We start from the raw sequence: 22,669 nt of genomic DNA, 5'->3' as shown, positions 1-22,669 counted from the left end.
GGGGTTCACCGAGCCCCGCGGCCCCGCAGCTGGGTGCGGACCCCATCTAGCCCCACCCGGTCCCGCCGGGTGTGTGCTTTGCCCGGGGTTAAGTTTCAGAAGCCAGGATGTAACGATTCACACGGTTATTGAAGGCATGGCGGTGGGGATCACGCAAAAGAGATTTGAGTGTGTGGGGAAGGGGGGTTGTGTTCCAATAAGGGCCTAGCACGCTGGCCGCAGGTCCTCCGCTCTCCTGGTCCAAACCCTGCCAGGGTCCCGTCTTTTCCGGTAACGTCCTTTCCTCTTCTCCCCGCCCCGCGCCGGGCTTGTGTCGACAGAGAACAGAGTGTCAAAGGGACGCCCTGGGCCGATCCCCAGGAAGGTATTAATCCCCGTGACGGAGGGTTGTGGGGATCGATAGACGCCCCTTTCTCAGAGGCTCTCTCTCCACTGTGGACCAAGCGGCCCCGCTAACGTGTGGAGCCGCCGCCCGTTTCTAGGCACCGCCGCGCCGTAGCCGGCGAGCGGACCCTCGCGCGCCCGGCTGGGTCTCGCTCAGTGCCTTCCCCCTCAGCTTCACAGCCAGGTGGCCGGTTCAAACCTCCTACAGAACGTGGAGAGAACCTGCAGCCGTAAAACATGTTTTGAACGCACAACTCGAGTTTTACACAAGGCACGTTGTCCGAGGCACGAACTGCTGGACACGAATTCGAACTTTAGAAACCAAATTTAATTTCCAAGGGCCAATCCTCACTTGCCAGATTCTTAACTCTGCGGCTGCGAGTACACCCACCAGGGGGACTGGAAGGAGAATGGAGGCAATTATCTGAATGATCCACGCCCGAAAAACTCGAACTTGAAAATCTACTATGATTATGTCCTGAAACACCCGCGTCATTGCTCTAGTCCTTCCTACCATCGGAGCTGACACAGCTCCAGTCCAACGGCTACTCCTCAGGGTCTAGGATCCACAGTCCCTGGGGGCCGAAGACCCAGTGGAAGTAACTGATGGATCGCAAACCAGAAATCACAGCGTGGCGGACCGACCTGATCGGAAAAACTCGCGACCTCACAAGAAACAGCCCGGAGGCCGCGGAAGTAGCCTCGGGAGTTGTCAGACGGAAAAGCAATTTTGAGCTAAAGTTTTCAAAAGCCCCAGAGGGCAAATGTGACCGCTTGGGTCAGCCAGTCAACCACCGAGTGGGGCAGCCGGAGAAGCCGCGACGACTCCCGACGTCACACGCGCCCGCTCGCACTCAGCCACGCGCTCGGGGTTATTCTTTACACTCAGGACTGAAACTTCGCCCGCGACACCGCGGGGCGCGGAGGAGGGCTGCAACCCGAGGTCCAGGGCCCGCCCCTCACCGGCCCGCCCCCGCAGCGCCCGCGTTGGCGCCCGCGCGCTCCCCCGGCAGGCGTTAGCAAGACCGCGCTCACGCTCTCCCCGGCCGCTGCCCGCCCGCGCACAGCGCCGGGGTCCCAGGTCCGCGGCCGAGTTCCCACGCCTCGGCCAGAGCCTCGCGGCGGGCCTGGGCGAGCGCAGCCCCGCCCCGTGGCCCAGCCAATCGCGGGCCACGCCGACCAGTGAGGAGGCGGTGCCGGGCGGACCGCCGGGACGGGAGAGCGGGGGCGGGCGAGGTGGCCCCACCCGCGCAGGGGGCGTGGCCGGCGCCGGCTCTTGCAGCAGAGCAGAGTAGCGGCGTGGGAAAGAGCTGCTAGGAGCCGACCCCACCGCCGCCGGAGCCGCGCCTGCCCAGGCCCGGGGAGGGAGGAGGCGGGCGCGAGGGTGCTGCGCCCTGCTCGGCGATTGAGCTTCCGGCCGGGCTGCGCCCCGCGCGGTCTTCGCCGGCATGAAGCGCCCCTGCGACGAGACGACCTCTGAGAGCGACATGGACGAGACCATCGACGTGGGGAGCGAGAACAATTACTCCGGGTGAGCGCGGGCTCGGCGGGAGCGGCCACAGAGCTCGGAGGCGTCGGGAAGTTTGGTGCACGCGGGGCCCCCTGGAAATCCCGAGGCTACTCTCAGCAGCACCTGGGCGGAGAAGGAAAGTTTTGCCCGAGAAAGTTTGAGTAGTGGGCGCCCAGAGCGTGAGTTGGGATGGGGCAAGGGATGCGGATTTTCACCGTAGGGGCGGAGTGGCCTGGATGGGAGACGCCACTGAAAGGCAGGGCGCCGGAGTTGGCGAGGGAGGGTCCTGGCTGTCAGAGTTGGACGCGCGAACGGCAACGTCCGGGCGACAGGCGGTGGCCCAGCCGCTGAAACCGTATTTGGGTGCACTTTCAAAATAGATCAGGAGAAAATAAAAACAATTTGATTTTTAATTTTTAGAGATACCGAAATCACGACCTGATTTTTGGAGGAATTAGAGCAACCTGTGATTTCAAGGCTAAGTAGGTTGAGCTTTGCAGGTTGACCGTGTGTGATTTGGCCAACCCAAGAGTGAGTGACAGATGTTAAGGATCGGAAAGGGCATCATCATTTCTTTGACTGTTTGTTCTCAAGTCTGGAAGAGATCGGTGTCGTAATCACAGAAGACAGACCTCCACTTTCCTGTGACAGAGGGAGATTACCGAGGCATTTTAGAGCCAAGGCGGGTCAAATGATAATTACTTCTAATTGGCATCCCCAGAAGCACCTTAATTATTTATCTGCAGCTGTCACTCAAAGAGGGAAATTCTTCCTACCTTTGGAAAACTGGTTTTCTTTCATATTGTTATTCCAGTACATACAAAGCAAAGCCTGAAATCTGTAAGAGCAAAGATATTTGCATGAGACCAACGGTTCAAGTATCTAATTATTAAAGTGTTCTTGCGCCATCTTTAAAAATGAGGTCTGAAAAACAGAAGCTATCACAGGAAAGGTGAAACCCATGAAGAAGGGGTGAAAATGTGGGGGACAGGTAATTCAGAAATAAGACCCAGAAGGGAGAAGGTGAGGTAATAGCAACCTGGTGCGTGCAGCGTTTCTAGAATGAAAGAGAACAAATAACAGGAACCTGGGGAATTTGAGAACACAAAGAAGTGTAGTATCCATGAATTATGAAGAGAAATAGATAAAAACTAGAAAGGAGTATAAAAATTATGTGACCAAATAATACTCTGATTGAACTTTCAATATAAAAATACCTTTTCATTAGTAAATCCAAGGTAAATTGCAGCTTCTAGAGATTTAAGCTAAGCCTGAACGCTGAGACACACCAACAGTTTCATTTTTAAAGTAAAACATTCACCTAGTAATAAAATGAGTTTTAATTTTCCTATCAGTGGCATATTTAGGGTATATTTTTGGAAGATTAGCATGCAAAACATCTTTTGTCCATTTTTTCCTGTTGCGACATATGACCAACTGAAGTTTTGAAACTTCTATTTATTTTAAAGTCTGCACCTAGAGACAACAGTTTGATGTGTGACAACTGCACATCTGTTTGATAGCGGTGCTTAACATAACCTTGATTTGAAAAAGTGTCATTACTTTGTTCAGTGTGCCTGACAGGAGGGAGAAGGGAAGCTATTTGAGGAGATTAGCTGACTGTAAAATATATATGAGTGGAACTAAGAAGTGCTAATATCTAACTTCTCACCCTAACTGCCCATAATTATTTCACTGGGAGACTCAAATAAAAATTCTGGGACATTTTGGCCAATGGGTTAGCATCTGGATTACCCATTTTTTAAAAAGCAAAAGTGTTAAGAGAGAAGCAGAACTAAGAATAAAATAAGGCAGATTTGAACTATGGAATCATTCTGAATATTTAATGGGCACCACCAAGTACCCAGAAGAAACTATTGTTATGTTAATGCAGCACCTGACATACTCTTCTTATTTCATAGACAAAGTACTAGCTCTGTGATTAGATTGAATTCTCCAACAACAGCATCTCAGATTATGGCAAGAAAGAAAAGGAGAGGGGTATGTGATTTTTCCTCCTTTTTATTTCATGTAACTCATACTAGTGTTTAACAGTTATATTTTTCCATTTGAGTAATTTTATCATTTGTGAATTCATAAACTTTTGTTATTTGCTTCTTTTGGATAGATTATAGAGAAAAGGCGTCGGGATCGAATAAATAACAGTTTATCTGAGTTGAGAAGACTTGTGCCAACTGCTTTTGAAAAACAAGTAAGCTAGCCCCTCCACGAACTCCCCCAAGCCCTCTCCAAAAAAGCTCAAACAATTTGATTCGCTCATCTGGGAATGTGGGTTCTTGTTAAAGCTCGTTAAAATAATGGTGTATGTGCCCTGATCTGGCACAGAGCAGCTATTTCAATAAAATGCTTTGTTGTGGCAAAACTATTAAAAACATAATCCATCATGAACTTGAAAAACATTTCCATTCTTTAGCTTATTTTCCCCTTAAGGGTAACAGTGTTCATGCTTTCTCTGTTCCTTCTATGAATACCAGTAGTGGTTTTATTTAAAACTGTGCTGTTCTTCAAAAAAAAATAATGAAACATCTTTTTTTTCTCAAAATGTTTCTAAAAAGTAATCTTTTTAATTAGAAAATAATCAGAGCCCAAGAAGTAATATCTCTAGCTCTATTTCCTAAATAATAATACAAAATTTATTTATCAAGCTATTTGTTTTCATTTTTAATCCCTTGGTTGGTAGAACGCTGTTTGATTTGGGGCATCTTTCTAGAAGTTTAGTAAAAACGGAATTAGTCATAAATGCCCCTTTTCATAGTTCAAGTATTCCTTTACCAAAAAAAAAGAAAGGAAAAGATTTTGCACACTTAGAAAAGTAGAAAGCCAAATGTTTAAATCTTCTTTTGTGGTTTTAGAAAAGTCATGGCTCTCCCCCTGCCACAATGGCTAATGACAGATTTCTAAGAGCATCTTTCAAAGGACATAGCAGCATGACCTTGTTGAAAATACTTTCAATTTAATTCCAGTAGGGTATAAGACAGCAGTTGTTTGTTTATTCCATTTTGTTTGTTTACTTCATGAATCTGCAAACATTATAAAACAAGCCCTACAAAGTCCTTGGAAATTATCCAGAAACTGCAGTTTCAATTATGACTTTACTGAATCTACTTGGGACCATTGTCATGGAAAAGTTAAACACTGACAAAGTACAAAACATAATATGCTACTGGTTATACATTTTTTAAGACAAAAAAGACACCCAATCTATATGCAGAGACTGTCTTTGATCAACTAAAAATAACGTGGAAATTGTAGTTTTGATATAGTGGCATTTTCAGTGCCAATCCGCTTCAAGTGAAAATGCCAGTAATCAATGATGTTATTAAAATTTGGAGTACTGAAAGGTCTGCAGAATGAGGAGAAGTCTGTTTGATATTTTTCTTTTCTTGGTTTGTTAGATTTTTTTTTCTTAAATATTGACTTAAACCTTAAAAGCAAACCTCAGTTGTTTGGCACTTAGTTACCATAAACACAAGCGCTCCCATTTGCAGAACCTGGCTACCAACCCTAGTGTGTTGGCCCTGTCACAATATGATTTGAGGAGTGTTCTTTAGAGCAGTTAAATAACTCTGGCACTCTCACTGTATGTGGTGCTGATAATTTTCACAGAACTAGTAAAGCACAGGGACCTGAAATAAACCTTAGTATCCTTAAAAAGAAAAAAAATGAGAACATATTGGTATAATTATTTAGCTCTTCCAGGAAATAAGAAGCCACCCACAGCCCCCCTCCCCAGACAGTTTGAAATGGCACATTTCTATTTCAATTGGTTACCAGAGGTTTCCTTATTTTGAAAAGCAGCGACATAAAAATATATTTGCAAGACAATTTTATTATGAACTATTTTAAAAAGTTCAAAAATCCTTAAGCATTTAACATGCTTCCTAGGTAAACAGTAAATTATTGCTTCTTGTTTGTGAGCTTAGAAATTCACAGTGACACCTGCTGGTAATTATTGGAGAAAAACCTTAAAAATCTTCCCCTTTTAAAATTTTTGGATCTGCTGGAAATGCAGATCCAATTATATTGTTCTAGTGTGAATTCCTTATTTCAGAATTTAGTAGGCCTGTGAGAAGGCTTATTAGAATTTTCTATTTTTAAAAAGTTTAACAATAAATCGCTAAAATCCTATCTCCTTATCTTCTTGAGTTGTTATTCAACTCCTCTAGACTTTGGCTTTACAGAAGACTATCCATGCCCCGTAATAAAACATATTATTATTAATCAAGATACAGATTGAATGCAAAGTTTGAGATTTTTGCAATTGAAATAGTTTTGCTGTGGTAATCTTAGGAGAATAATTATTCTTGTGATTTTTAAAAGTCATTCTACTTTCTTTTAGTCTCTAAAAGTTAAAATGGCAAATACCTGTCATTAGGTATGACATTAATTAGTGCTTTCATGTAAAGTTTGGAAAGAATTCAAAGTTTTCTGTGAAAAAATAAAACTTGGAATTGTTTAGTGAGAAGCCATAATGCTAAATTCAGTGTATAATGTTTCAAATTAGTATATTAGTATAATTAATATATGATAATATTTATTTATGAAGGGATCTGCAAAGTTAGAAAAAGCTGAAATATTGCAAATGACAGTGGATCATTTGAAGATGCTTCAGGCAACAGGGGGTAAAGGTAAGTAGATGACTTCATTTTTTTTCGCCTTTTTTACCTTTCTCTTTTCATGTTATTCCCCTAATATTGTAAGGAAGTCATAGTTGAACAGTTCTTTAACAAGCTGGGATAGGCGGCCCCAGATTAAAGCCGTGGAAATCAATGCTAATGGCAGGATTGAACTCGTGGGAAAGAACTTCTGGAACAAAAGAAGCACTTGACCCTGGGCTTGTGTTTGCTTTCATAATACTGTGGGAGTAAAGCTTCATTCAGAGCAGCCTGGTCCGAGATTTGTTTAGGACTTAAGAAGCGCATGCTGGAATCTGTACAGAAAGAAAAAAACACACAAACACAAACATCCAAACATAAACAGGAGGTTAGATGCAATTCTATCCTCCTCCTTCTTTCTTCCTACTGCTTGTTCTCCTTCTTCTACACTAAGTGAAAGCTAAGACTGAAAATAATTCAGCTATTCCAAAGGAAGTGACTCTAGAGTTCTTTTCATTATTGCTTTTAGATTTTGGTTGGTCTTGAATTGAAACCAAACAGAATAGTTGAAGTGCAGGTAGGAAGTCTCTATACTAGAAGCCATTAATGGAGCAGAGTCATTCCTGGGGAAAGCAAACAGGAGCAGGCACTCCAGGTCCAGGGCCCTGGAGAGGTGCCCTCAGTACTAGATAGTGACTTAGGGAGGAATTGTCAAGGTGGTGAGAGACGATCTCTCATCTCGTGCTAAAAATAGCCTTGAGATCCTAGTTCACTCAGATTTCATTATCCGACTTACACATCACAAGTCAGACTTGATTTTGCCCCTCTGAATCTTTTTCATCCTTCAAAGAATCCTTTGATATTCACCTTAGCCAAGGGTATTATTCAGTATATTTAACAACTGAATAAGGAGAAGGTGTCACACGGATTTAAGGGCTGCAACTAAATCCTGGAGGCCTCCCTGTGCTCAGCATTAACCTTTTACTACATAGTATATGGGTCCTAGATCAGGGCAGAGGCAGGGCATTGGAGGGAAGTAACTGTTTACCAGTATTTAACTCCTATACAGCCATACCGTTGAGGATCCCTAGGACATCAGCCCTGATCTTAACCATCTTTTACCTGTGTCTAGTAGGGAGGGAGGGTAACCATTGTATAGAGAAGCCCCAATGGGTTGAGTTACCCCAGATTGTACCTTTTCAAGGAACCATCCTGAGTGAGATACAGTGGCCTGAGATGCAAACATTCTTACATAATAGACAAGATAATTTGATTAAATCACCAAAGCCAATGATCCCATCTAGGTTGACTGTTGCTGTGCCTTTGACCTAAGAAAAAAGTAGTCTGCTGTACTTTGAGGGCTACACTAGCAGAATAAGCGCCAAAGCCCCCTGCAGCCCCATGATCCTGTCTCTACAACTGTTACCTCAGGATGTTAAGAGACTGATTGAATTAGTCATGCTGCAAGAAAATTTGTTTGATTGCTTTATTTCCCTTATGATTGTTAGCCACAAGTCTAAGTTTTCTTATCAGGGTTTCAAATATTTGGCAGGAGCAGTACTTGTAAAAAGTAATATTGTTCTTAGGCTTTATTATAAAAACTAAGTTCCATCTTGGTTGCTATTCTTGGCTACCTGGACAGTCCTAAAATTTGTCCCAGAATAGTTTGTGAACAGACATTTCCAAGTAGGTGCTATACACGCTGCCTGACTGTCAGGTCACTGAAGATGTCATTGCACTGGACAATGGCCTTCAAGAAGGGAGCTGGTGGTTTGGGCTAGCACTGGAAAAGACTTCCAGCTGCCTCATAGTACAGTGGTGAAGGGCGTCGCATCTGTAGCTGGATTGCGTGATTTCAAATCCTGGTTCTGCCATTGATTAGCTCTGTGACTTTGGGTAAATTACTGACCCCTGGAGCTCCAGTTTTATCATCTGTAAAAAGAGGACAGTTATATTATCTATACTATAACTCATAAGCCTGTTGCAAGTTAATTCACTTAACGCCCAGAGGATAGTGCTGGCACAGAGGAAGTGGTATGAACATGTATGTTACTGTTGGCCCAAGATCCATTCACAAAAGACAGCTACTTATTTCCCTCTGAAGTTCACAATAGCATAGGAATTACATAATTTATATTCATTAAGATACAACAGAAAGCTCAGCCATATACAACAACATAGCAGGCAAACCACAAATTTCAATTACTTCATGACCAGTAAAGAAAATTCTTAGAAGCTCTTGGGGCTCCAATTCTGGTAGGTCATTCTTAACAGTCTGTCTTGGTATGACAATAGTATCTAGAGAGGATTTAGTAGAATAACCTAAGCTTCGAAATCCCTCTGGATTTCTGGACACTATCTATTCTATTCATTACCCCCATCTTTCTTTCATGGGAGTCAGAAGTCTGCAAAGCCCTAGAGAGAACCCTGAGGACCAAAATGTGAAATCTTACATGAATACCTCTTCTTCAGGAATAACGTTTCATCCTAATTCAAGGTGCTGTGTTTGCTAACTATGTCAGAGTCCTGGGATGATAACTATTTTTGCTGCTGATCTTCCATATTTCATGGTATTCTCTTGGTAATCAGCTTTGTACTGTTTTTGTTTCTGTTTTAATACTGTGTATATTTGCCACAAATATCTTTTGGGGACTTCCAAATTGTTGGAATTTTAGCTTTAGGACTTTGAATATATGTGACTACTATTTCCAAAGCTCTTTGATTACAGATTAAGATAGTCTAGTTTTTAATAGGTGATGATTAAACAGGTAATACTTTGATCAGCAAAAATATAAGCAGATAATGTAGTAAATGCTTTAGATAAAAATAACTGCTGGCTGTGGTGGCTCATGCCTGTAATCCCAGCCCTTTGGGAAGCCAAGACAGCAGGATTGCTTGAGTTCAGGAGTTCTAGACCAGTCTGAGCAACATAGCGAGATCTTGTCTCTACTAAAAATCAAATTAGCAGGCATGGTAGTGCATGCCTGTAGTCCCAGCTACTCAGGAGGCTGAGGCAGGAAGATAACGTGAGCCTGGGAGATGGAGCCTGCAGTGAGCTGTGATTGGACCACTGCACTCCAGCCTGGGTGACAGAGTGAGACTCTGTCTCAAATAAGTTAGGGCTGGGTGCAGTGGCTCATGCCTGTAATCTCAGCACTTGGTAGGCCAAGGCAGGCGGATCATGAGGTCAGGAGTTCGAGACCAGCCTGACCAACATGCTGAAACCCTATGTCTACTAAAAATACAAAAATTAGACAGTTGTGTTGGCATGTGCCTGCAGTCCCAGCTACTCAGGAGGCTGAGGCAGGAGAATCGCTTGAACCTAGGAGGCAGAGGTTGCAGCGATCAAGCCACTGCATTCTAGCCTGGGCAACGGAGTGAGACTCTGTCTAAATAAATAAATAAATAAGTTAATAAATAACCTTGTGATATTTCTTATGTATGTACACATCCGAAAAATGAATAGACTAAACTTTTGATTTGAAAATTGCTTTTTTACAAGTGGTAAATGAAATGAAAAATCTGTTTGTACATACCAGAGATTACTCATTCAAAGTAGGTAATATTTCCCTAAATATCTGATTATTATTGTACCCTAAATTAGACATTATTGTTTCCTTTTTTTTTTTTTTTTGAGACAGAGTCTTACTCTGTTGCCTAGGCTGGAGTGCAATGGCATGCTCTTGGCTCACCGCAACCTCCACCTCCCGGATTCAAGTGATTCTTCTGCCTCAGTCTCCCTAGTAGCTGGGATAGTGCATGGTACATGGCACCGCAACCTCCGCCTCCTGGATTCAAGTGATTCTCCTGCCTCAGTCTCCGTAGTAGCTGGGATGGTGCATGGTGCATGGCACCATGCCCAGCTAATTTTTGTATTTTTAGTAGAGACAGGGTTTCACCATATTGGTCAGGCTGGTCTCGAACTCTTGACCTCGTGATCGGCCCGCCTTGGCCTCCCAAAGTGCTGGGATTACAGGCTTGAGCCACCACGCCCGCCAACATTATTTTCTATTCTAATGTATTATCTTTGGGCAGAGACTCAGATAAATGTGACCAAGCTCTAGCCATTTTTAGGGTAGTAACTATAGGTATAAGAGTACATGCATATACACTGACAAAATTAATATACATTCTTTTGTTGGGCATATACCAGAAAAATGTAAGGACATATATTTGAACTTCAGAAAAACTAAGAGTTAACCTATAGTGTTTTCATACCAGGAACTTAGCCTTATATGACTGACAGAAAAATAAGATCTTCAAATAAGAAACCAATTAAAAAAAAAAAAACTCATTTTGTTTTCATTAAATTTTTTATACAAAGTTATGACAAGATGTTTTCACTTTGTTGATAAAAAACATTGTGAGTCAAGGAGCATTTATGAATTTATTGCGATTCTAGCACATTTCGAAAGTCCTCAAGCTGCTAAGATGCACTTGCGTCTCTGTTAAAATGCCAAGAGAGTAAAGATGTTTCAGATAAGCCCTTTAATCTCCAACTCATGTGAGAGAGACAGAGAGACTGGAACTCTATAATTCCACAAAAACGTTTCCTGGGGAATTTCACTATCCCACAATACAAAAGGGGAGACTCCATTTCTTTCTCTGGAAGTGTTTCAAACGTGGATGTTCTTATTTTTTTTCCCCACTGTGATATTTAGCTGCAAGAACAACTGTAGTATATTGCATTGCCAGAGTTGTCACACATGTGAGTGGCAAAGTATACTTTCTTAACTTCTGCAAAAAATTAAAACCATAAATAGCTGGCAATATTTTCAGAAAGGATTATCGTTCCACTTCAGTCTTCTGAAGGACAGAGTGGAACATCATGGGGTAGTTATTCTTAACTGTACCATTTTCTCATCTCTCTCTCTCTCTCTCTCATCTCTATCTCTCAATCTCTCTCCTGCCCCCCACTTTGCTCAAACCCACTTTTAGGCTACTTTGACGCACACGCTCTTGCCATGGACTTCATGAGCATCGGATTCCGAGAGTGCCTAACAGAAGTGGCACGGTACCTGAGCTCCGTGGAAGGCCTGGACTCCTCAGATCCGCTGCGGGTGCGGCTTGTGTCTCATCTCAGCACTTGCGCCTCCCAGCGGGAGGCGGCGGCTATGACATCCTCCATGGCCCACCACCATCACCCCCTCCACCCGCATCACTGGGCCGCCACCTTCCACCACCTGCCCACAGCCCTGCTCCAGCCCAACGGTCTCCACGCCTCGGAGTCCACCCCTTGTCGCCTCTCCACAACTTCAGAAGTGCCTCCTGCCCACGGCTCTGCTCTCCTCACGGCCACGTTTGCCCACGCGGATTCAGCCCTCCGAATGCCATCCACGGGCAGCGTCGCCCCCTGCGTGCCACCTCTCTCCACGTCTCTCTTGTCCCTCTCGGCCACCGTCCACGCCGCAGCCGCAGCAGCCACTGCGGCTGCGCACAGCTTCCCTCTGTCCTTTGCGGGAGCATTCCCCATGCTTCCCCCAAACGCAGCAGCAGCAGTAGCTGCGGCCACAGCCATCAGCCCACCTTTGTCAGTATCAGCCACGTCCAGTCCTCAGCAGACCAGCAGTGGAACAAACAGTAAACCTTACCGACCCTGGGGGACAGAAGTTGGAGCTTTTTAAATTTTTCTTGAACTTCTTGCAATAGTAACAATGTCCTCCCTTTCAGAGTCAGCCTAAAACCTCTGCACCCTGAAGGTAGCCATACAGATGCCGACAGATCCACAAAGGAACAATAAAGCTGTTTGAGACACAAACCTCACGAGTGGAAGTGTGGTATTCTCTTTTTGTCTCTCTCCCCTTTTTGTTTGGTTTAAGGCAGCTCGGTAACTGACATCAGCAACTTTTGAAAACTTCATACTTGTTACCATTTAGAAGTTTCCTGGAAAATATATGGACCGTACCTTCCAGCAGTGCATCAGTATGTCTGAACTGGGGAAGAAAAATGCCCTGACTCAATTCTCTTGAGACTAGATGGGAAATACATAGGGAGGAGAGCGAGAGAGTCGTGTTTCGTAAGTGCCTGAGCTTAGGAAGTTTTCTTCTGGATATATAACATTGCACAAGGAAAGACGAGTGTGGAGTTAGGTTAAGAAAGCAAAGGGACAGAAGTCTTACAATATGCTGCAGACATTTGAATACCATGCCAGAGAAGAGTATTCTGCTGAAACTAACAGGTTTTATTGGTCAAAATGATTGCTGAAAGTAATTTTCAAGTTGAAAGACATAGTTTTATCTTAGTTTGCCTTCTTTGTACAGACATGCCAAGAGGTGACATTTAGCAGTGCATTTGGTATAAGCAATTATTCCATCAGTTCTCAGATTAACAAGCATTTCTGCTCTGCCTGCAAGCCCGCAGGCACTTTTATTTTTTGGATGGCTCAAAATATGGTGCTGCTTTATATAAACCTGACTTTATATAGTGCACCTAAGAGCAGTTGCCTACCATGTGCCCACCAGAAGCTACTTAATTCATGCCAACTTGAAAACTCTCCAGTTTGTGTGAGTTTGGATTAATTTATTCAGTTTCATTTGGACTATTTTTATATATTTATCCTCTTCATTTTCTCCTAATAATACAACATCTACTCTTGTCACCCTTTGGGAGAAGTTACATTTCTGGAGGTGATGAAGCAAGGAAGGAGCACTGGGAAGAGAAAAGCTACAGTTTTTAAAGCTCTTTGTCAAGATAGTGATTGCATTTGATCCCAAAGCAAGATGAATGTATGCAATGGGATGTACATAAGTTATTTTTGTCCATGCCTAAACTAGTGCTATGTAATGGTGTTGTGTTTTTGTTTTTTTTTTTGATTTCATTTAATGACAAAATAATCTCTTAATACGTTGAAATCAAGCACGTGAGAGTTTATGTTTAAAAGATAAGAGACACAGCATGTATTATGCACTTCATTTCTCTGCTGTGTGGAGAAAGCAATAAACATGAGAATGTTAAACATTATGCAAAATTATACTTTTAAATATTTGTTTTAAAATTACTGTACCTAGTCTTTTTTGCATTACTTTGTAACTTTTTTCTATGCAAGAGTCTTTACATATCACTAATTAAATGAAGTCCTTTTTGACTGTTTTTTATGTGGGTGAGTTGCTTTGCAGAAATGTAGCTTTCCACTTTTTATGTGGAAAGTCGACATGAATCTCGAGAGGTCTTTATTTACTAACAATTCAAGCTATGGCTTTTCTTTATGTATTTCAAAATCATTTGACTTATGTAATTCACAGCTTGCCTGAAAATAACATTATCAGAGCTTGTAAACTAAACATAGGCAGGTAAGATATTTGGAGGCAAAAACTAATCAGTTTCCTCTGCCTTTTAGTCTTCACTACAGTTCTTGGAAAAGTGCAAATTCAAGACTTCCAAATAGTGTACCAAATGTAGGATAATAAGCCTGAACATGTCATACATGTTGTAATTCAAAAACATTTGTACAGAGTTTTAAAAACATCACATACATACATGATAGGCATATACATCCTAATGATAAATCACCTGTGCTTCGATGACAGTTTCTTTTGTTGCTGTGGAAATTTTATGGATATTGCCTCCACTTCAGTGAGGCCTAAAATAAACTATTATAGTGCTCCTGAAGCTATTGGGCCAAACAACATGAAAAGAATGAAAGTGATTTTAATTCTGCCTTTCAATTTGTACAAAGGAAAAAGGAGGTTTTTACATTATTCTGGTCTTGAAAAATCAAGCACATAGTTTAATTTCTGTCTGTAAGTGGGTAATGAAAAGGTGGAAGGGGGGGCAAAAGCAAATCACTTTTTTTCTGTTGTCTATAAGCCCTGTGGTTCTTATATCTTCAATTGGCTCTAATAGAATAAGATAGCAAAAAATAAAATTGATTTAATTGTCTTAGGTGGTTGCTTTATAATCATGATTTGTGGACAACAGCCATATAATTTTTAAAATTTAAAACCTTTACATATGCCTGTTGTAATGTCAGCATTCAGATAACTTTTCATTCTTTTTGAAATGTAGACTTTTAGAGATCAGGAATTTTAAATTTATTTGAATTAAATGTTTTAAGATAAATTCCTTTCCTTTCTCCTTCCTTCCCTTTCTTTTCCTTTTTGTGTATATATGTATTATTATTTTTATTTTTTCTTTTTTTTCTTTATTCTTTTTTTTTTTGAGACAGGGTCTCACTGTGTCACCCAGGCTGAAATAGGGTGGTATGATCATGGCTTACTGCAGCCTTGACCTCCCAGGGGCAGGTGATCCTCCCACCTCAGCTTCCCAAGTAGCTGGGACCACAGGCGTGCACCACCATGCTCAGCAAATTTTTGTACTTTTTGTAGAATCAGGGTCCTACCATGTGACCTCTTGCCCTCAATTCATTCACCTGTTTCAGCCTCCCAAGGTGCTAGGATTATAGGCATGAGCCATCATGCCCAGCCAGTTTATTATTTTTCAATTCTGCTAACTAAAATATTTGCAAACCAACTTGCAACATGGTTAATAAGAAGGTGTTCCTAAAGATAATCATTGTCAGTAATTCAGTGATTTCAAGTTAATTATGATGGGTATTTCATGTGATCGACTTCTAGCATCATATCTCACTGTCGATATTAACTTGACCATTGGAGGTTGCCATCTCCCATGCAAGTGTTTTGTGAAGGTGGTATTCCACCTTTAGGTGTGGTAATTTTCATGTTTGCTACCAAAATAGAAAAGGGTTTATACCCTTTAAAATTATTTTAGGGAAAAAATATTTTCAGGGTTTGAATTATTAATGGTTGCTTTTATTTGTGTAAAAGTTTATGTCAAAATTAACTCAAAGGATAAAAGGAAAAAGGGGACCCTTAGAAATCTGTGTTTTCTCAACTGTTTAAAGCTGTGTGTATGGCTAATTAGAACACGGTTTTTTAAATTTCAGATCAGTGAGCCAGAAGGTATTTTTTAAAATAACTGCTGTGTGCCCAGCATTGCGCTGTATATGTTGAGTTTGCATGGTGTGTAGTAGCATGTCAAAGTACAATCCTATAGACTGAAAGTAATAGGTATGGCTGCCACCCTAGCTATTCACAGGGGTTCTCAAAAGAAGGAGGTGCACTGAGAGTCACAAAAGGAGATTCTGGGAGCTATGGGGAGGAGCTTTTGCTTTTCTTCAGAAATTTTACTATCATAAATATGATATTTCATTTTTCAAGAAATATGAGGGAACTTTAAGGTGATGTTGAAACATTAAAAAGTCCGAATATTATTTTTTTTGAGGAGGGACAGTCTCACTCTGTCACCCAGGCTGGAGTGCAGTGGTGCGATCATGGCTCACTGCAGCCTCAACCTCCTGGGCTCAGGTGATCCCCCCACCTCAGCCCCCAAGCAGTTGGGGGAAAATTCGAATATTAATCAGAGAGATGGCTCTCCTATGCACCTGTGCATATGTATTATCAAATATAATGAAGCCTTTCAGACTATCCTTCTTATATATTCAAATTGTTCTTTTTGCCAATCCTCAAGTTATCAAAAAGCCAGACTAATCACCTTAGGTAACATCATCAGAAAGCAATATGATTTTAGAATTTCATTCAAGATGAGATTTGGGTGGGAAAAAATAGAATTCCATATATCCATGAGTCTAAGTCTTCATTAGTTGCAAGATACACTATCGGTTGAAATCAGTTTTTAAAGAAAAAGAACCACTACAACATAACTTTATACATTGACCATAAAACTGCCTAATTACTAGAATGTAAAAAAAAAAAAAAATTTAATGCACCTTGGATTTTAGGCAATACAATAATACAGTATTGTACTCAAATGCAGTTTTAGAAATTCATGGCTGGAGTTGTACATAGATTAAAATGTGGCTGTTTTAACTTACTTTTAAAATATCTCATTAGGATAGAGTCCTAGTCTAATCAGAGAATCTAGATGGGCTTTGTAAGCCTAATGATCTAAAGATAGACGTATTTTTTAAACTTTTCATTACCCAATGGGACTACCTCTAGTTGTTCTGCTGCATTTTACTGAAGAATGGAGTTTGACTTCCCCTTATAATTCTTTTAAGATCTAAGCACTGACTGAGGCTGTGAATATTTCAGTAACTACAACAAAGCATTGCAGCAAACATGACATCATAAACTGTGACTATAGCTCATATTATTTGGAAGGCTAAGTCTTTGAACTTAGATGGGAGATCTTTAGAAGAAGAAAAGCCTCTAAGCTTACATAGACAATCTTGGGTGAGGGGCCAAAGGCAGATGGGAAATGGTTCTCTAGGCACCAGGTGGTACTTTTTCCCAAGGCTCCCTTACTTCTAACTTCAAAGGAAAGGAAGTGGTCAGGGAATATCTGCTCTAACTGTTGGAATCAGTACCCATTGCAAGGTGCAGGTCTGAAAAAGAAAATCAGTTATGACACAAGCTGCTAATACTGGTCAGTTGTTCTCTATACTAAGCCCCATGCTAAGTGTTTGAAATCTGTTTCTTCATTTAAGCGTCATAATAGTTTATTTACTTACATATTAGGAATTGGGTAATAAAGCTTAATTGTCCAAGGCCATTCCTAGCAGGTAGAGCTTTAACTTAACCTAGACCTGTCTACTTAATTCATACTTCTGATCTCTAGGCTGTGGCTTTTGACATCACTTTTTTTTGGTCTCAGAATTATTCCGACTTCCCCAGGATTTCAGCCTGCCTGGGATCACTTTGGACTAAGGATGAGAGTAAATCTAGCTATAGTATTGTTATAAACCCACCTCCAGCTCACTCTTTTAATATATGAAAGGATGAAAAAAGGAATAACTCCAGTTTATGATGTAACATAAAAGGGAAATTATCTTGGCAGTTCTCTAGTTTCAACTTTCAATCAAGTTACACCTATCTTTTCTTCATCCACAAACTTACCCTCTAAAAGCTACCACAGAAAATTCTATAATCTCACTCAAAGTAGTTGACAAAGGTGTGGCAAAATGGTGAAGTATTAAGGTGCTAAGCAAATTGAATCTGAAAAAAAAAAATCATTTCCAATCTTCCATTGAATCTAAAAGATAAGAAATTGTTGTTGTTGTTGTTTAGGGAGAATGCTGGATTATTCTGAATGTTTATACACCATAGGTCCATATGCCATAAAATAAAATTTTTCATTTGACCTATGAAGACCTGTCCAATAACCCATTCACTTTAAAAATTCTTGTAATCAGAAAGGGCCTTTTAACTAACCTAACTCTTTGGCCTATAGTTAAAGAACGTTTTTGATAGTTAGTATGTGCATAATTTTTCAAAAATCTTATGCCCAGAGAAGTTTTTATATGCCTCTAAGTTCTTAGCCTTCTATAAACTAAATATTTGGTTTTCTTGACCTCTGTTGTCATTCTGTCAGTGTGTGGAAATGAAGAGATTCATGCATATGAAGTGTGATATGCCTGTAATAGAATGTATTATAAGCTTTTTTTAAGGGATAGAAAGAGGTTGAAAAACCTTGGCATTTAACTCTAAAGTTTCTTGTAACAAGTTTGCATTGTAAGTCTTGTGTTTTCATTACCGTGAAAACAAAGTCACATTTTCTCATTGCGGAAGAAAAAGTATTTTGCAAAGAATGGCTATTATTCATAGCGTTTTACTTGTGTAAGTGTAGTGATAAATTATAACTCTGAACACAAGTGAATATCTTAGTTGAGTTAACCACTCCTTTCCTGATTATAAGCTGTCAAGCTGAATAGGATTTACCTTCCTGGGTCTTTCAGCATTTCTTTTTTAGCCTTTTTCCTTAATTGCAGAGAACCTGAAGACTTTTTTTTTTCAGCAAAGCAAGGTGACCAGAGCTTTGCATAGTTCTGTTTGGGTAGAGTTTCCCCTAAGCCAGCAATGACTGGCCTCTTTCCCTGTCCTAATCGGTCCGTCCCAGCACAGCTGCATGAAGTTGGCTTCTCTGGGGCTCTAGCAAGATGATGGTGTTTGCAGTCGTGAGGGCAAAATACAGAGGCACACAGACCATATTTTACTCTCATGATAGCACATTTCTATCACAGGCGCAAGCAATACAAGCATCCACTGTTAGATTTATTTTATTGTTTTGACAGCTTTCTGACAATGGAAAGATAAACATAAAATAGTACAAATGGTTGGGCATGGTAACATCATGAAAACCCATGTGCAAGCTGGGCATACTTGTGCCTGTAGTTCCAAGAACTTGGGAGGCTGAGGCAGGAAGATCATTTGAGCCAGGGGTTCAAGGCTGCAGTGAGCTATGATTGTGCCACTGTGCTCCAGCCTGGGTGACAGAGGGAGATCCCATCTCAAAAACAAAAACCAAAAAGACATGTGCAAGCTGGTGACCATCTGATAAGGGAGATGAGAGTATGGCCAAGGTCAGTGGACAAGCCTTGCCTATAGTGATACATATCTTTTACTGATACTTGTAAGCAAGTTTGAGATGCCATTGAGCCCATCTGAAAGGTATTCACGAGTCCATTACTGTTGAATCATTAAACAGATTTAAGGCATATGTGTTACATCAAGAGAACAAGCTTAAAACACCAAGTGCCTCCTGACCAAGACGATCATGGGAATGAGTCTCAGCACTCAGCCCATGAATTATCTGGCCACACTGACCATTTCTCATACCAGAGATACTTTTTTGATGTGATCCTCAAACCCCAAGGATTCCCAAGAGTGGGAGCCACAGACAAAACAACACAGGAACAATAATCCAGTATAAATGCATTTAGCCACTTCTCCAAACACCAAGATCCAGCCGACAAGACAACCTCTTTGCTCTCAGGAGCTTGGACAAAAGAAGAAACAAAGTTCACAAATTGTTTGTTCTTAGGATATGACACAGTGAGAGAAGTGGTTATGTTAAATGTATAATTTAAGAGTTAAAATTCTGTAAGCATATCCTCTATTGATACAGCAAAGACATTAACAGGAAAGTTGTTTGCTTAATAATACAGCAACTTCAAAGCCGTATCTAGGAAAATGCATGTTTAATTACTTAAATCAAGTTGATAAGCAATTTTGTTTAAGATGTGGGAGCTTCTTAAAATTATTGATGTTATTCATCAGGCCACTTATAAGCAACTTGAAATCCATATTTATAACTCTAGCGAATTTATCACTATTCAATATTTATAAGTGATTTTAAAATACCTCAACTTTTCAAAAAGTGTAAGTATAAAGACTAAAGGAGCATGTTCTGAAGTCAGATAGACCTGGTTGCATCTTGAGATATAATGGCTATGTGACTTTGGGCAAATTACTGAACTTTGGACAAGTTACTAAGCTTTGGTTTTATCGTTAGTAAAATAGTTTTGTTTTATTTTGAGACAAGGTCTTGTTCTGTCACCCAGGCTGGAATGCAGTGGCACCATCACAGCTCACTGCAGTCCTGACCTCCCAGGCTCCAGCAATCATCCCACCTTTGCCTCCCTAGCAGCTGGGACTATAGGTATGGGGCACAATGCCTGGCTAATTATTTTTTTTAAGATGGGGGTTTGCTATGTTTCCCAGGCTGGTCTTGAACTCCTGGGTTCAAGTGATCTCTGCTTCCCAAACTGCTAGGATTACAGGCATAAGCTACCATACCCAGCTACAAAATAGAATTTTAGGATAGTAAACATAGTATACTATCAAGAAATGGTAGTGCAGCTTATTCAAATTTAATTTATTAAAGATATTTTCAAATCCACATTGTCTCATTTTGCCTTTTTTTTTTTTTCTTGAGACAGAGTCTTGTTTTGTAGCCTAGGTGGGAGTGCAATGGTACAATCTCAGCTCACTGCAACCTCTACCTCCTGCTTCAAGCAATTCTCCTGCCCTAACCTCCCAGGTAGCAAGGATTACAGATTATCCTTGCCCAGCTAACTTTTTGTATCTTTAGTAGAGACAGGGTTTTGCCATGTTGTCCAGTTTGGTCTTGAACTCCTGATCTCAGGTGATCCGCCTGCCTCGGCCTCCCAAAGTGCCAGGAATAAAGGTGTGAGCCACCGCACCCAGCCTCATTTGGTCATATACACAACTTCTGCTTTCCCACTTATACACGTTCATTCAAATACATACCAAGATAGCCCCTCAATATCCATTCTGTTTATATTAAATTAATAACATGTACATATTGATTTTTATAAATATATTCACAGATTTGCATAATTTCAGAGTTAGAAGAACATAAACTAGACTGTGATTCATTTTTCAGATAAAAAAATGGAGTCACAGCCAAGTTAGATCATCTTTCCCACAGTGACATGATCCAAGTCTCCTAATTTCCAATACATGATTCTTTCTGAGACAAAGTGACAATAAGGCAAATGAACATTTTCTTTTATATCTTTTCTAAGTGCCAGGGGGTTTTATTTTGTTGTGGGTGGGGTAAATAGGTTTGTTTGTTAAGATAGCACACTCTATGTTTCCTGTCTTCAAAAGCTACGGTTTTTAGTCTGATTCAAAATGAATGCAATGGAGTCATGTTTCTTTAAAAGAAAAAGCTTGAATCTAATGAGCATGGCTGAGATTGAAATTGTATTACTGTTTTCAAGTGATGTCCCTTCACTATCAAAAAGCTAATCACACAAAGGTGAACAGAGTTGTGCCACTAAGACTCAGCGCAGAATCTTTCATATATACAGTACTCACAAAACTACTGAACCACCCACGACTGGGCATGGGTGGTTCATCCTAATGCTCTTAGTGTGAAGACAAAATTCTTCACCTCACTACACAGCAGTGCAAGAGCCGTCCCCTCCCTACTTCCTAGGCCTTGTTCACCTCTCTCTGATGCCTCTGCCTTGCCATCCAGCCTTCCTAGCTTCTTTCAGCCTCTGGTATTCTTGCCCCCTCCTGCTACAAGGCCGTGCACGTGTTCCTTCTACATGAATATTCCTTTCTTTCCTTTTTACCTAGGTAACTCATCTTCATCTTTCAGATCTCAACAAATGGATCACTCCTCTGACATCTCCATCTGGTTCAAAACCTCACTGTAGAACTATATGTGCCACCTATTTCTCCTTTCTTCCTCATAGGCTTTGTCAGTCACAATTTAAATTTATGATTGCATGATTACTGTCTATCTTCACCACCACACTCAAAGCAAATGAAAGTGACTATGTTTCTGCTCATCATTGAGTCTCCAGGACCTCTTTGCCTTGCATCTATCTGATACAGAAAAGAGGCTCAACAAATATTTTTGGACATTGGTTAAATCAATGAATACATGAATGCATGACAAAATGAGGAATGAATGAATGAATGTCATATGCTGAACCAGACTACATGCCGCATTGAATTTATTTGAATGGCTTTCCCCAGTCTTTAATCTGATAGCACAGTGTATATACAAGTAAAATAAAACACAATTGATGAGACAAGAAGAAAAAAACTAAAGGAAAAAAACCCTCAACATTTCAAAAGTGGGATTACTTGATTAAAGAATCAGAATGAGAAACATGAGACCAGGATGCCACCTTGTGGTTTATTTTAACATTTACCATTTTTGACTCCCTTTGAGAACAACTTCAGAAAGTTCAACCTGGAAATTTTCTACTTCAGAAAAATCACCATTATAAACTATGGAAATAGAGGGGAGTAGAATTTTGCTCAACTACATATCTCTTACATGCCATAATCTGAAAGAGTTAGCACAAAAGTTACCTATCATTTCTTTATATTTTCCATTTTAATTCAGTATTGAATAGAATAGCATAACATATATACATATACATATATATGTATAAATAATCAAATGAGAATCGATATTTTTGTACCAACCACCAAGCTTAGCATTTAGCACTGCTAGTACTTTGAAAGCCCCTTGTGTACTTTTTCTTTTCTCCATCTTCTCCATTCCCCATTCCCCACTATTTTGCTTTTATTTATACTTTACAATCTATATGTCTATCAATTAACAATATTTTTAATTTATCATTTTAAAACTTCATATAATATGGGATTATACTGTATCTGACTTGCTTATTAAGTGAAATATTATTTTCCTGGAATTCATCATGTTGATAAGAGGAGATGCAATCCATTTTTTTTTAATACGACTCTGTAGTATTTCATTGTATGACTACACCATGGTATATTTAGCCACTCTAATCTTGATAGACAGTCAACTTGCTTCTAGTTGGGGTCTATTATGAAGGGTGCTGCTGTGAACGTTCTTGTACACATCTGGTGCACACATGCGGGAATTT

General features: G+C 40.7%; 1 protein-coding gene and 1 long non-coding RNA gene across 3 annotated transcripts; one reads left to right on the top strand and one right to left on the bottom strand.

Moving 5' to 3' along the window:
• Positions 1 to 1,617: 1,617 nt before the first annotated feature.
• On the top strand, positions 1,618 to 13,599 carry HEY2 (hes related family bHLH transcription factor with YRPW motif 2). Of its 2 annotated transcripts, none has more exons than XM_032274867.1 (5): positions 1,618 to 1,915; positions 3,817 to 3,895; positions 4,023 to 4,106; positions 6,462 to 6,543; positions 11,449 to 13,599. In XM_032274867.1, exons 1-5 carry the CDS (start codon positions 1,833 to 1,835, stop codon positions 12,132 to 12,134), a joined length of 1,014 nt encoding a protein of 337 aa, XP_032130758.1. In that variant the 5' UTR covers positions 1,618 to 1,832; the 3' UTR covers positions 12,135 to 13,599. The 2 variants fall into 2 exon arrangements, with proteins under 2 accessions (XP_032130758.1, XP_032130759.1); XM_032274868.1 differs by lacking the exon at positions 1,618 to 1,915 and adding an exon at positions 1,926 to 2,073.
• LOC116549343 lies at positions 3,901 to 11,750 on the bottom strand. Its single transcript, XR_004267816.1, has 3 exons — positions 11,529 to 11,750; positions 7,694 to 8,442; positions 3,901 to 6,845 (listed from the first exon to the last, which is right to left on the bottom strand). It is a non-coding gene; the product is annotated as an uncharacterized LOC116549343 (long non-coding RNA).
• Positions 13,600 to 22,669: the final 9,070 nt, after the last annotated feature.

This window comes from Sapajus apella, unplaced genomic scaffold, assembly GCF_009761245.1.
Source record: "Sapajus apella isolate SASKATOON/1434 unplaced genomic scaffold, GSC_monkey_1.0 scaffold6, whole genome shotgun sequence".
In the NCBI taxonomy this organism is placed as follows: domain Eukaryota; kingdom Metazoa; phylum Chordata; class Mammalia; order Primates; family Cebidae; genus Sapajus; species Sapajus apella.
This window is presented reverse-complemented; position numbering and strand designations above follow the sequence as displayed.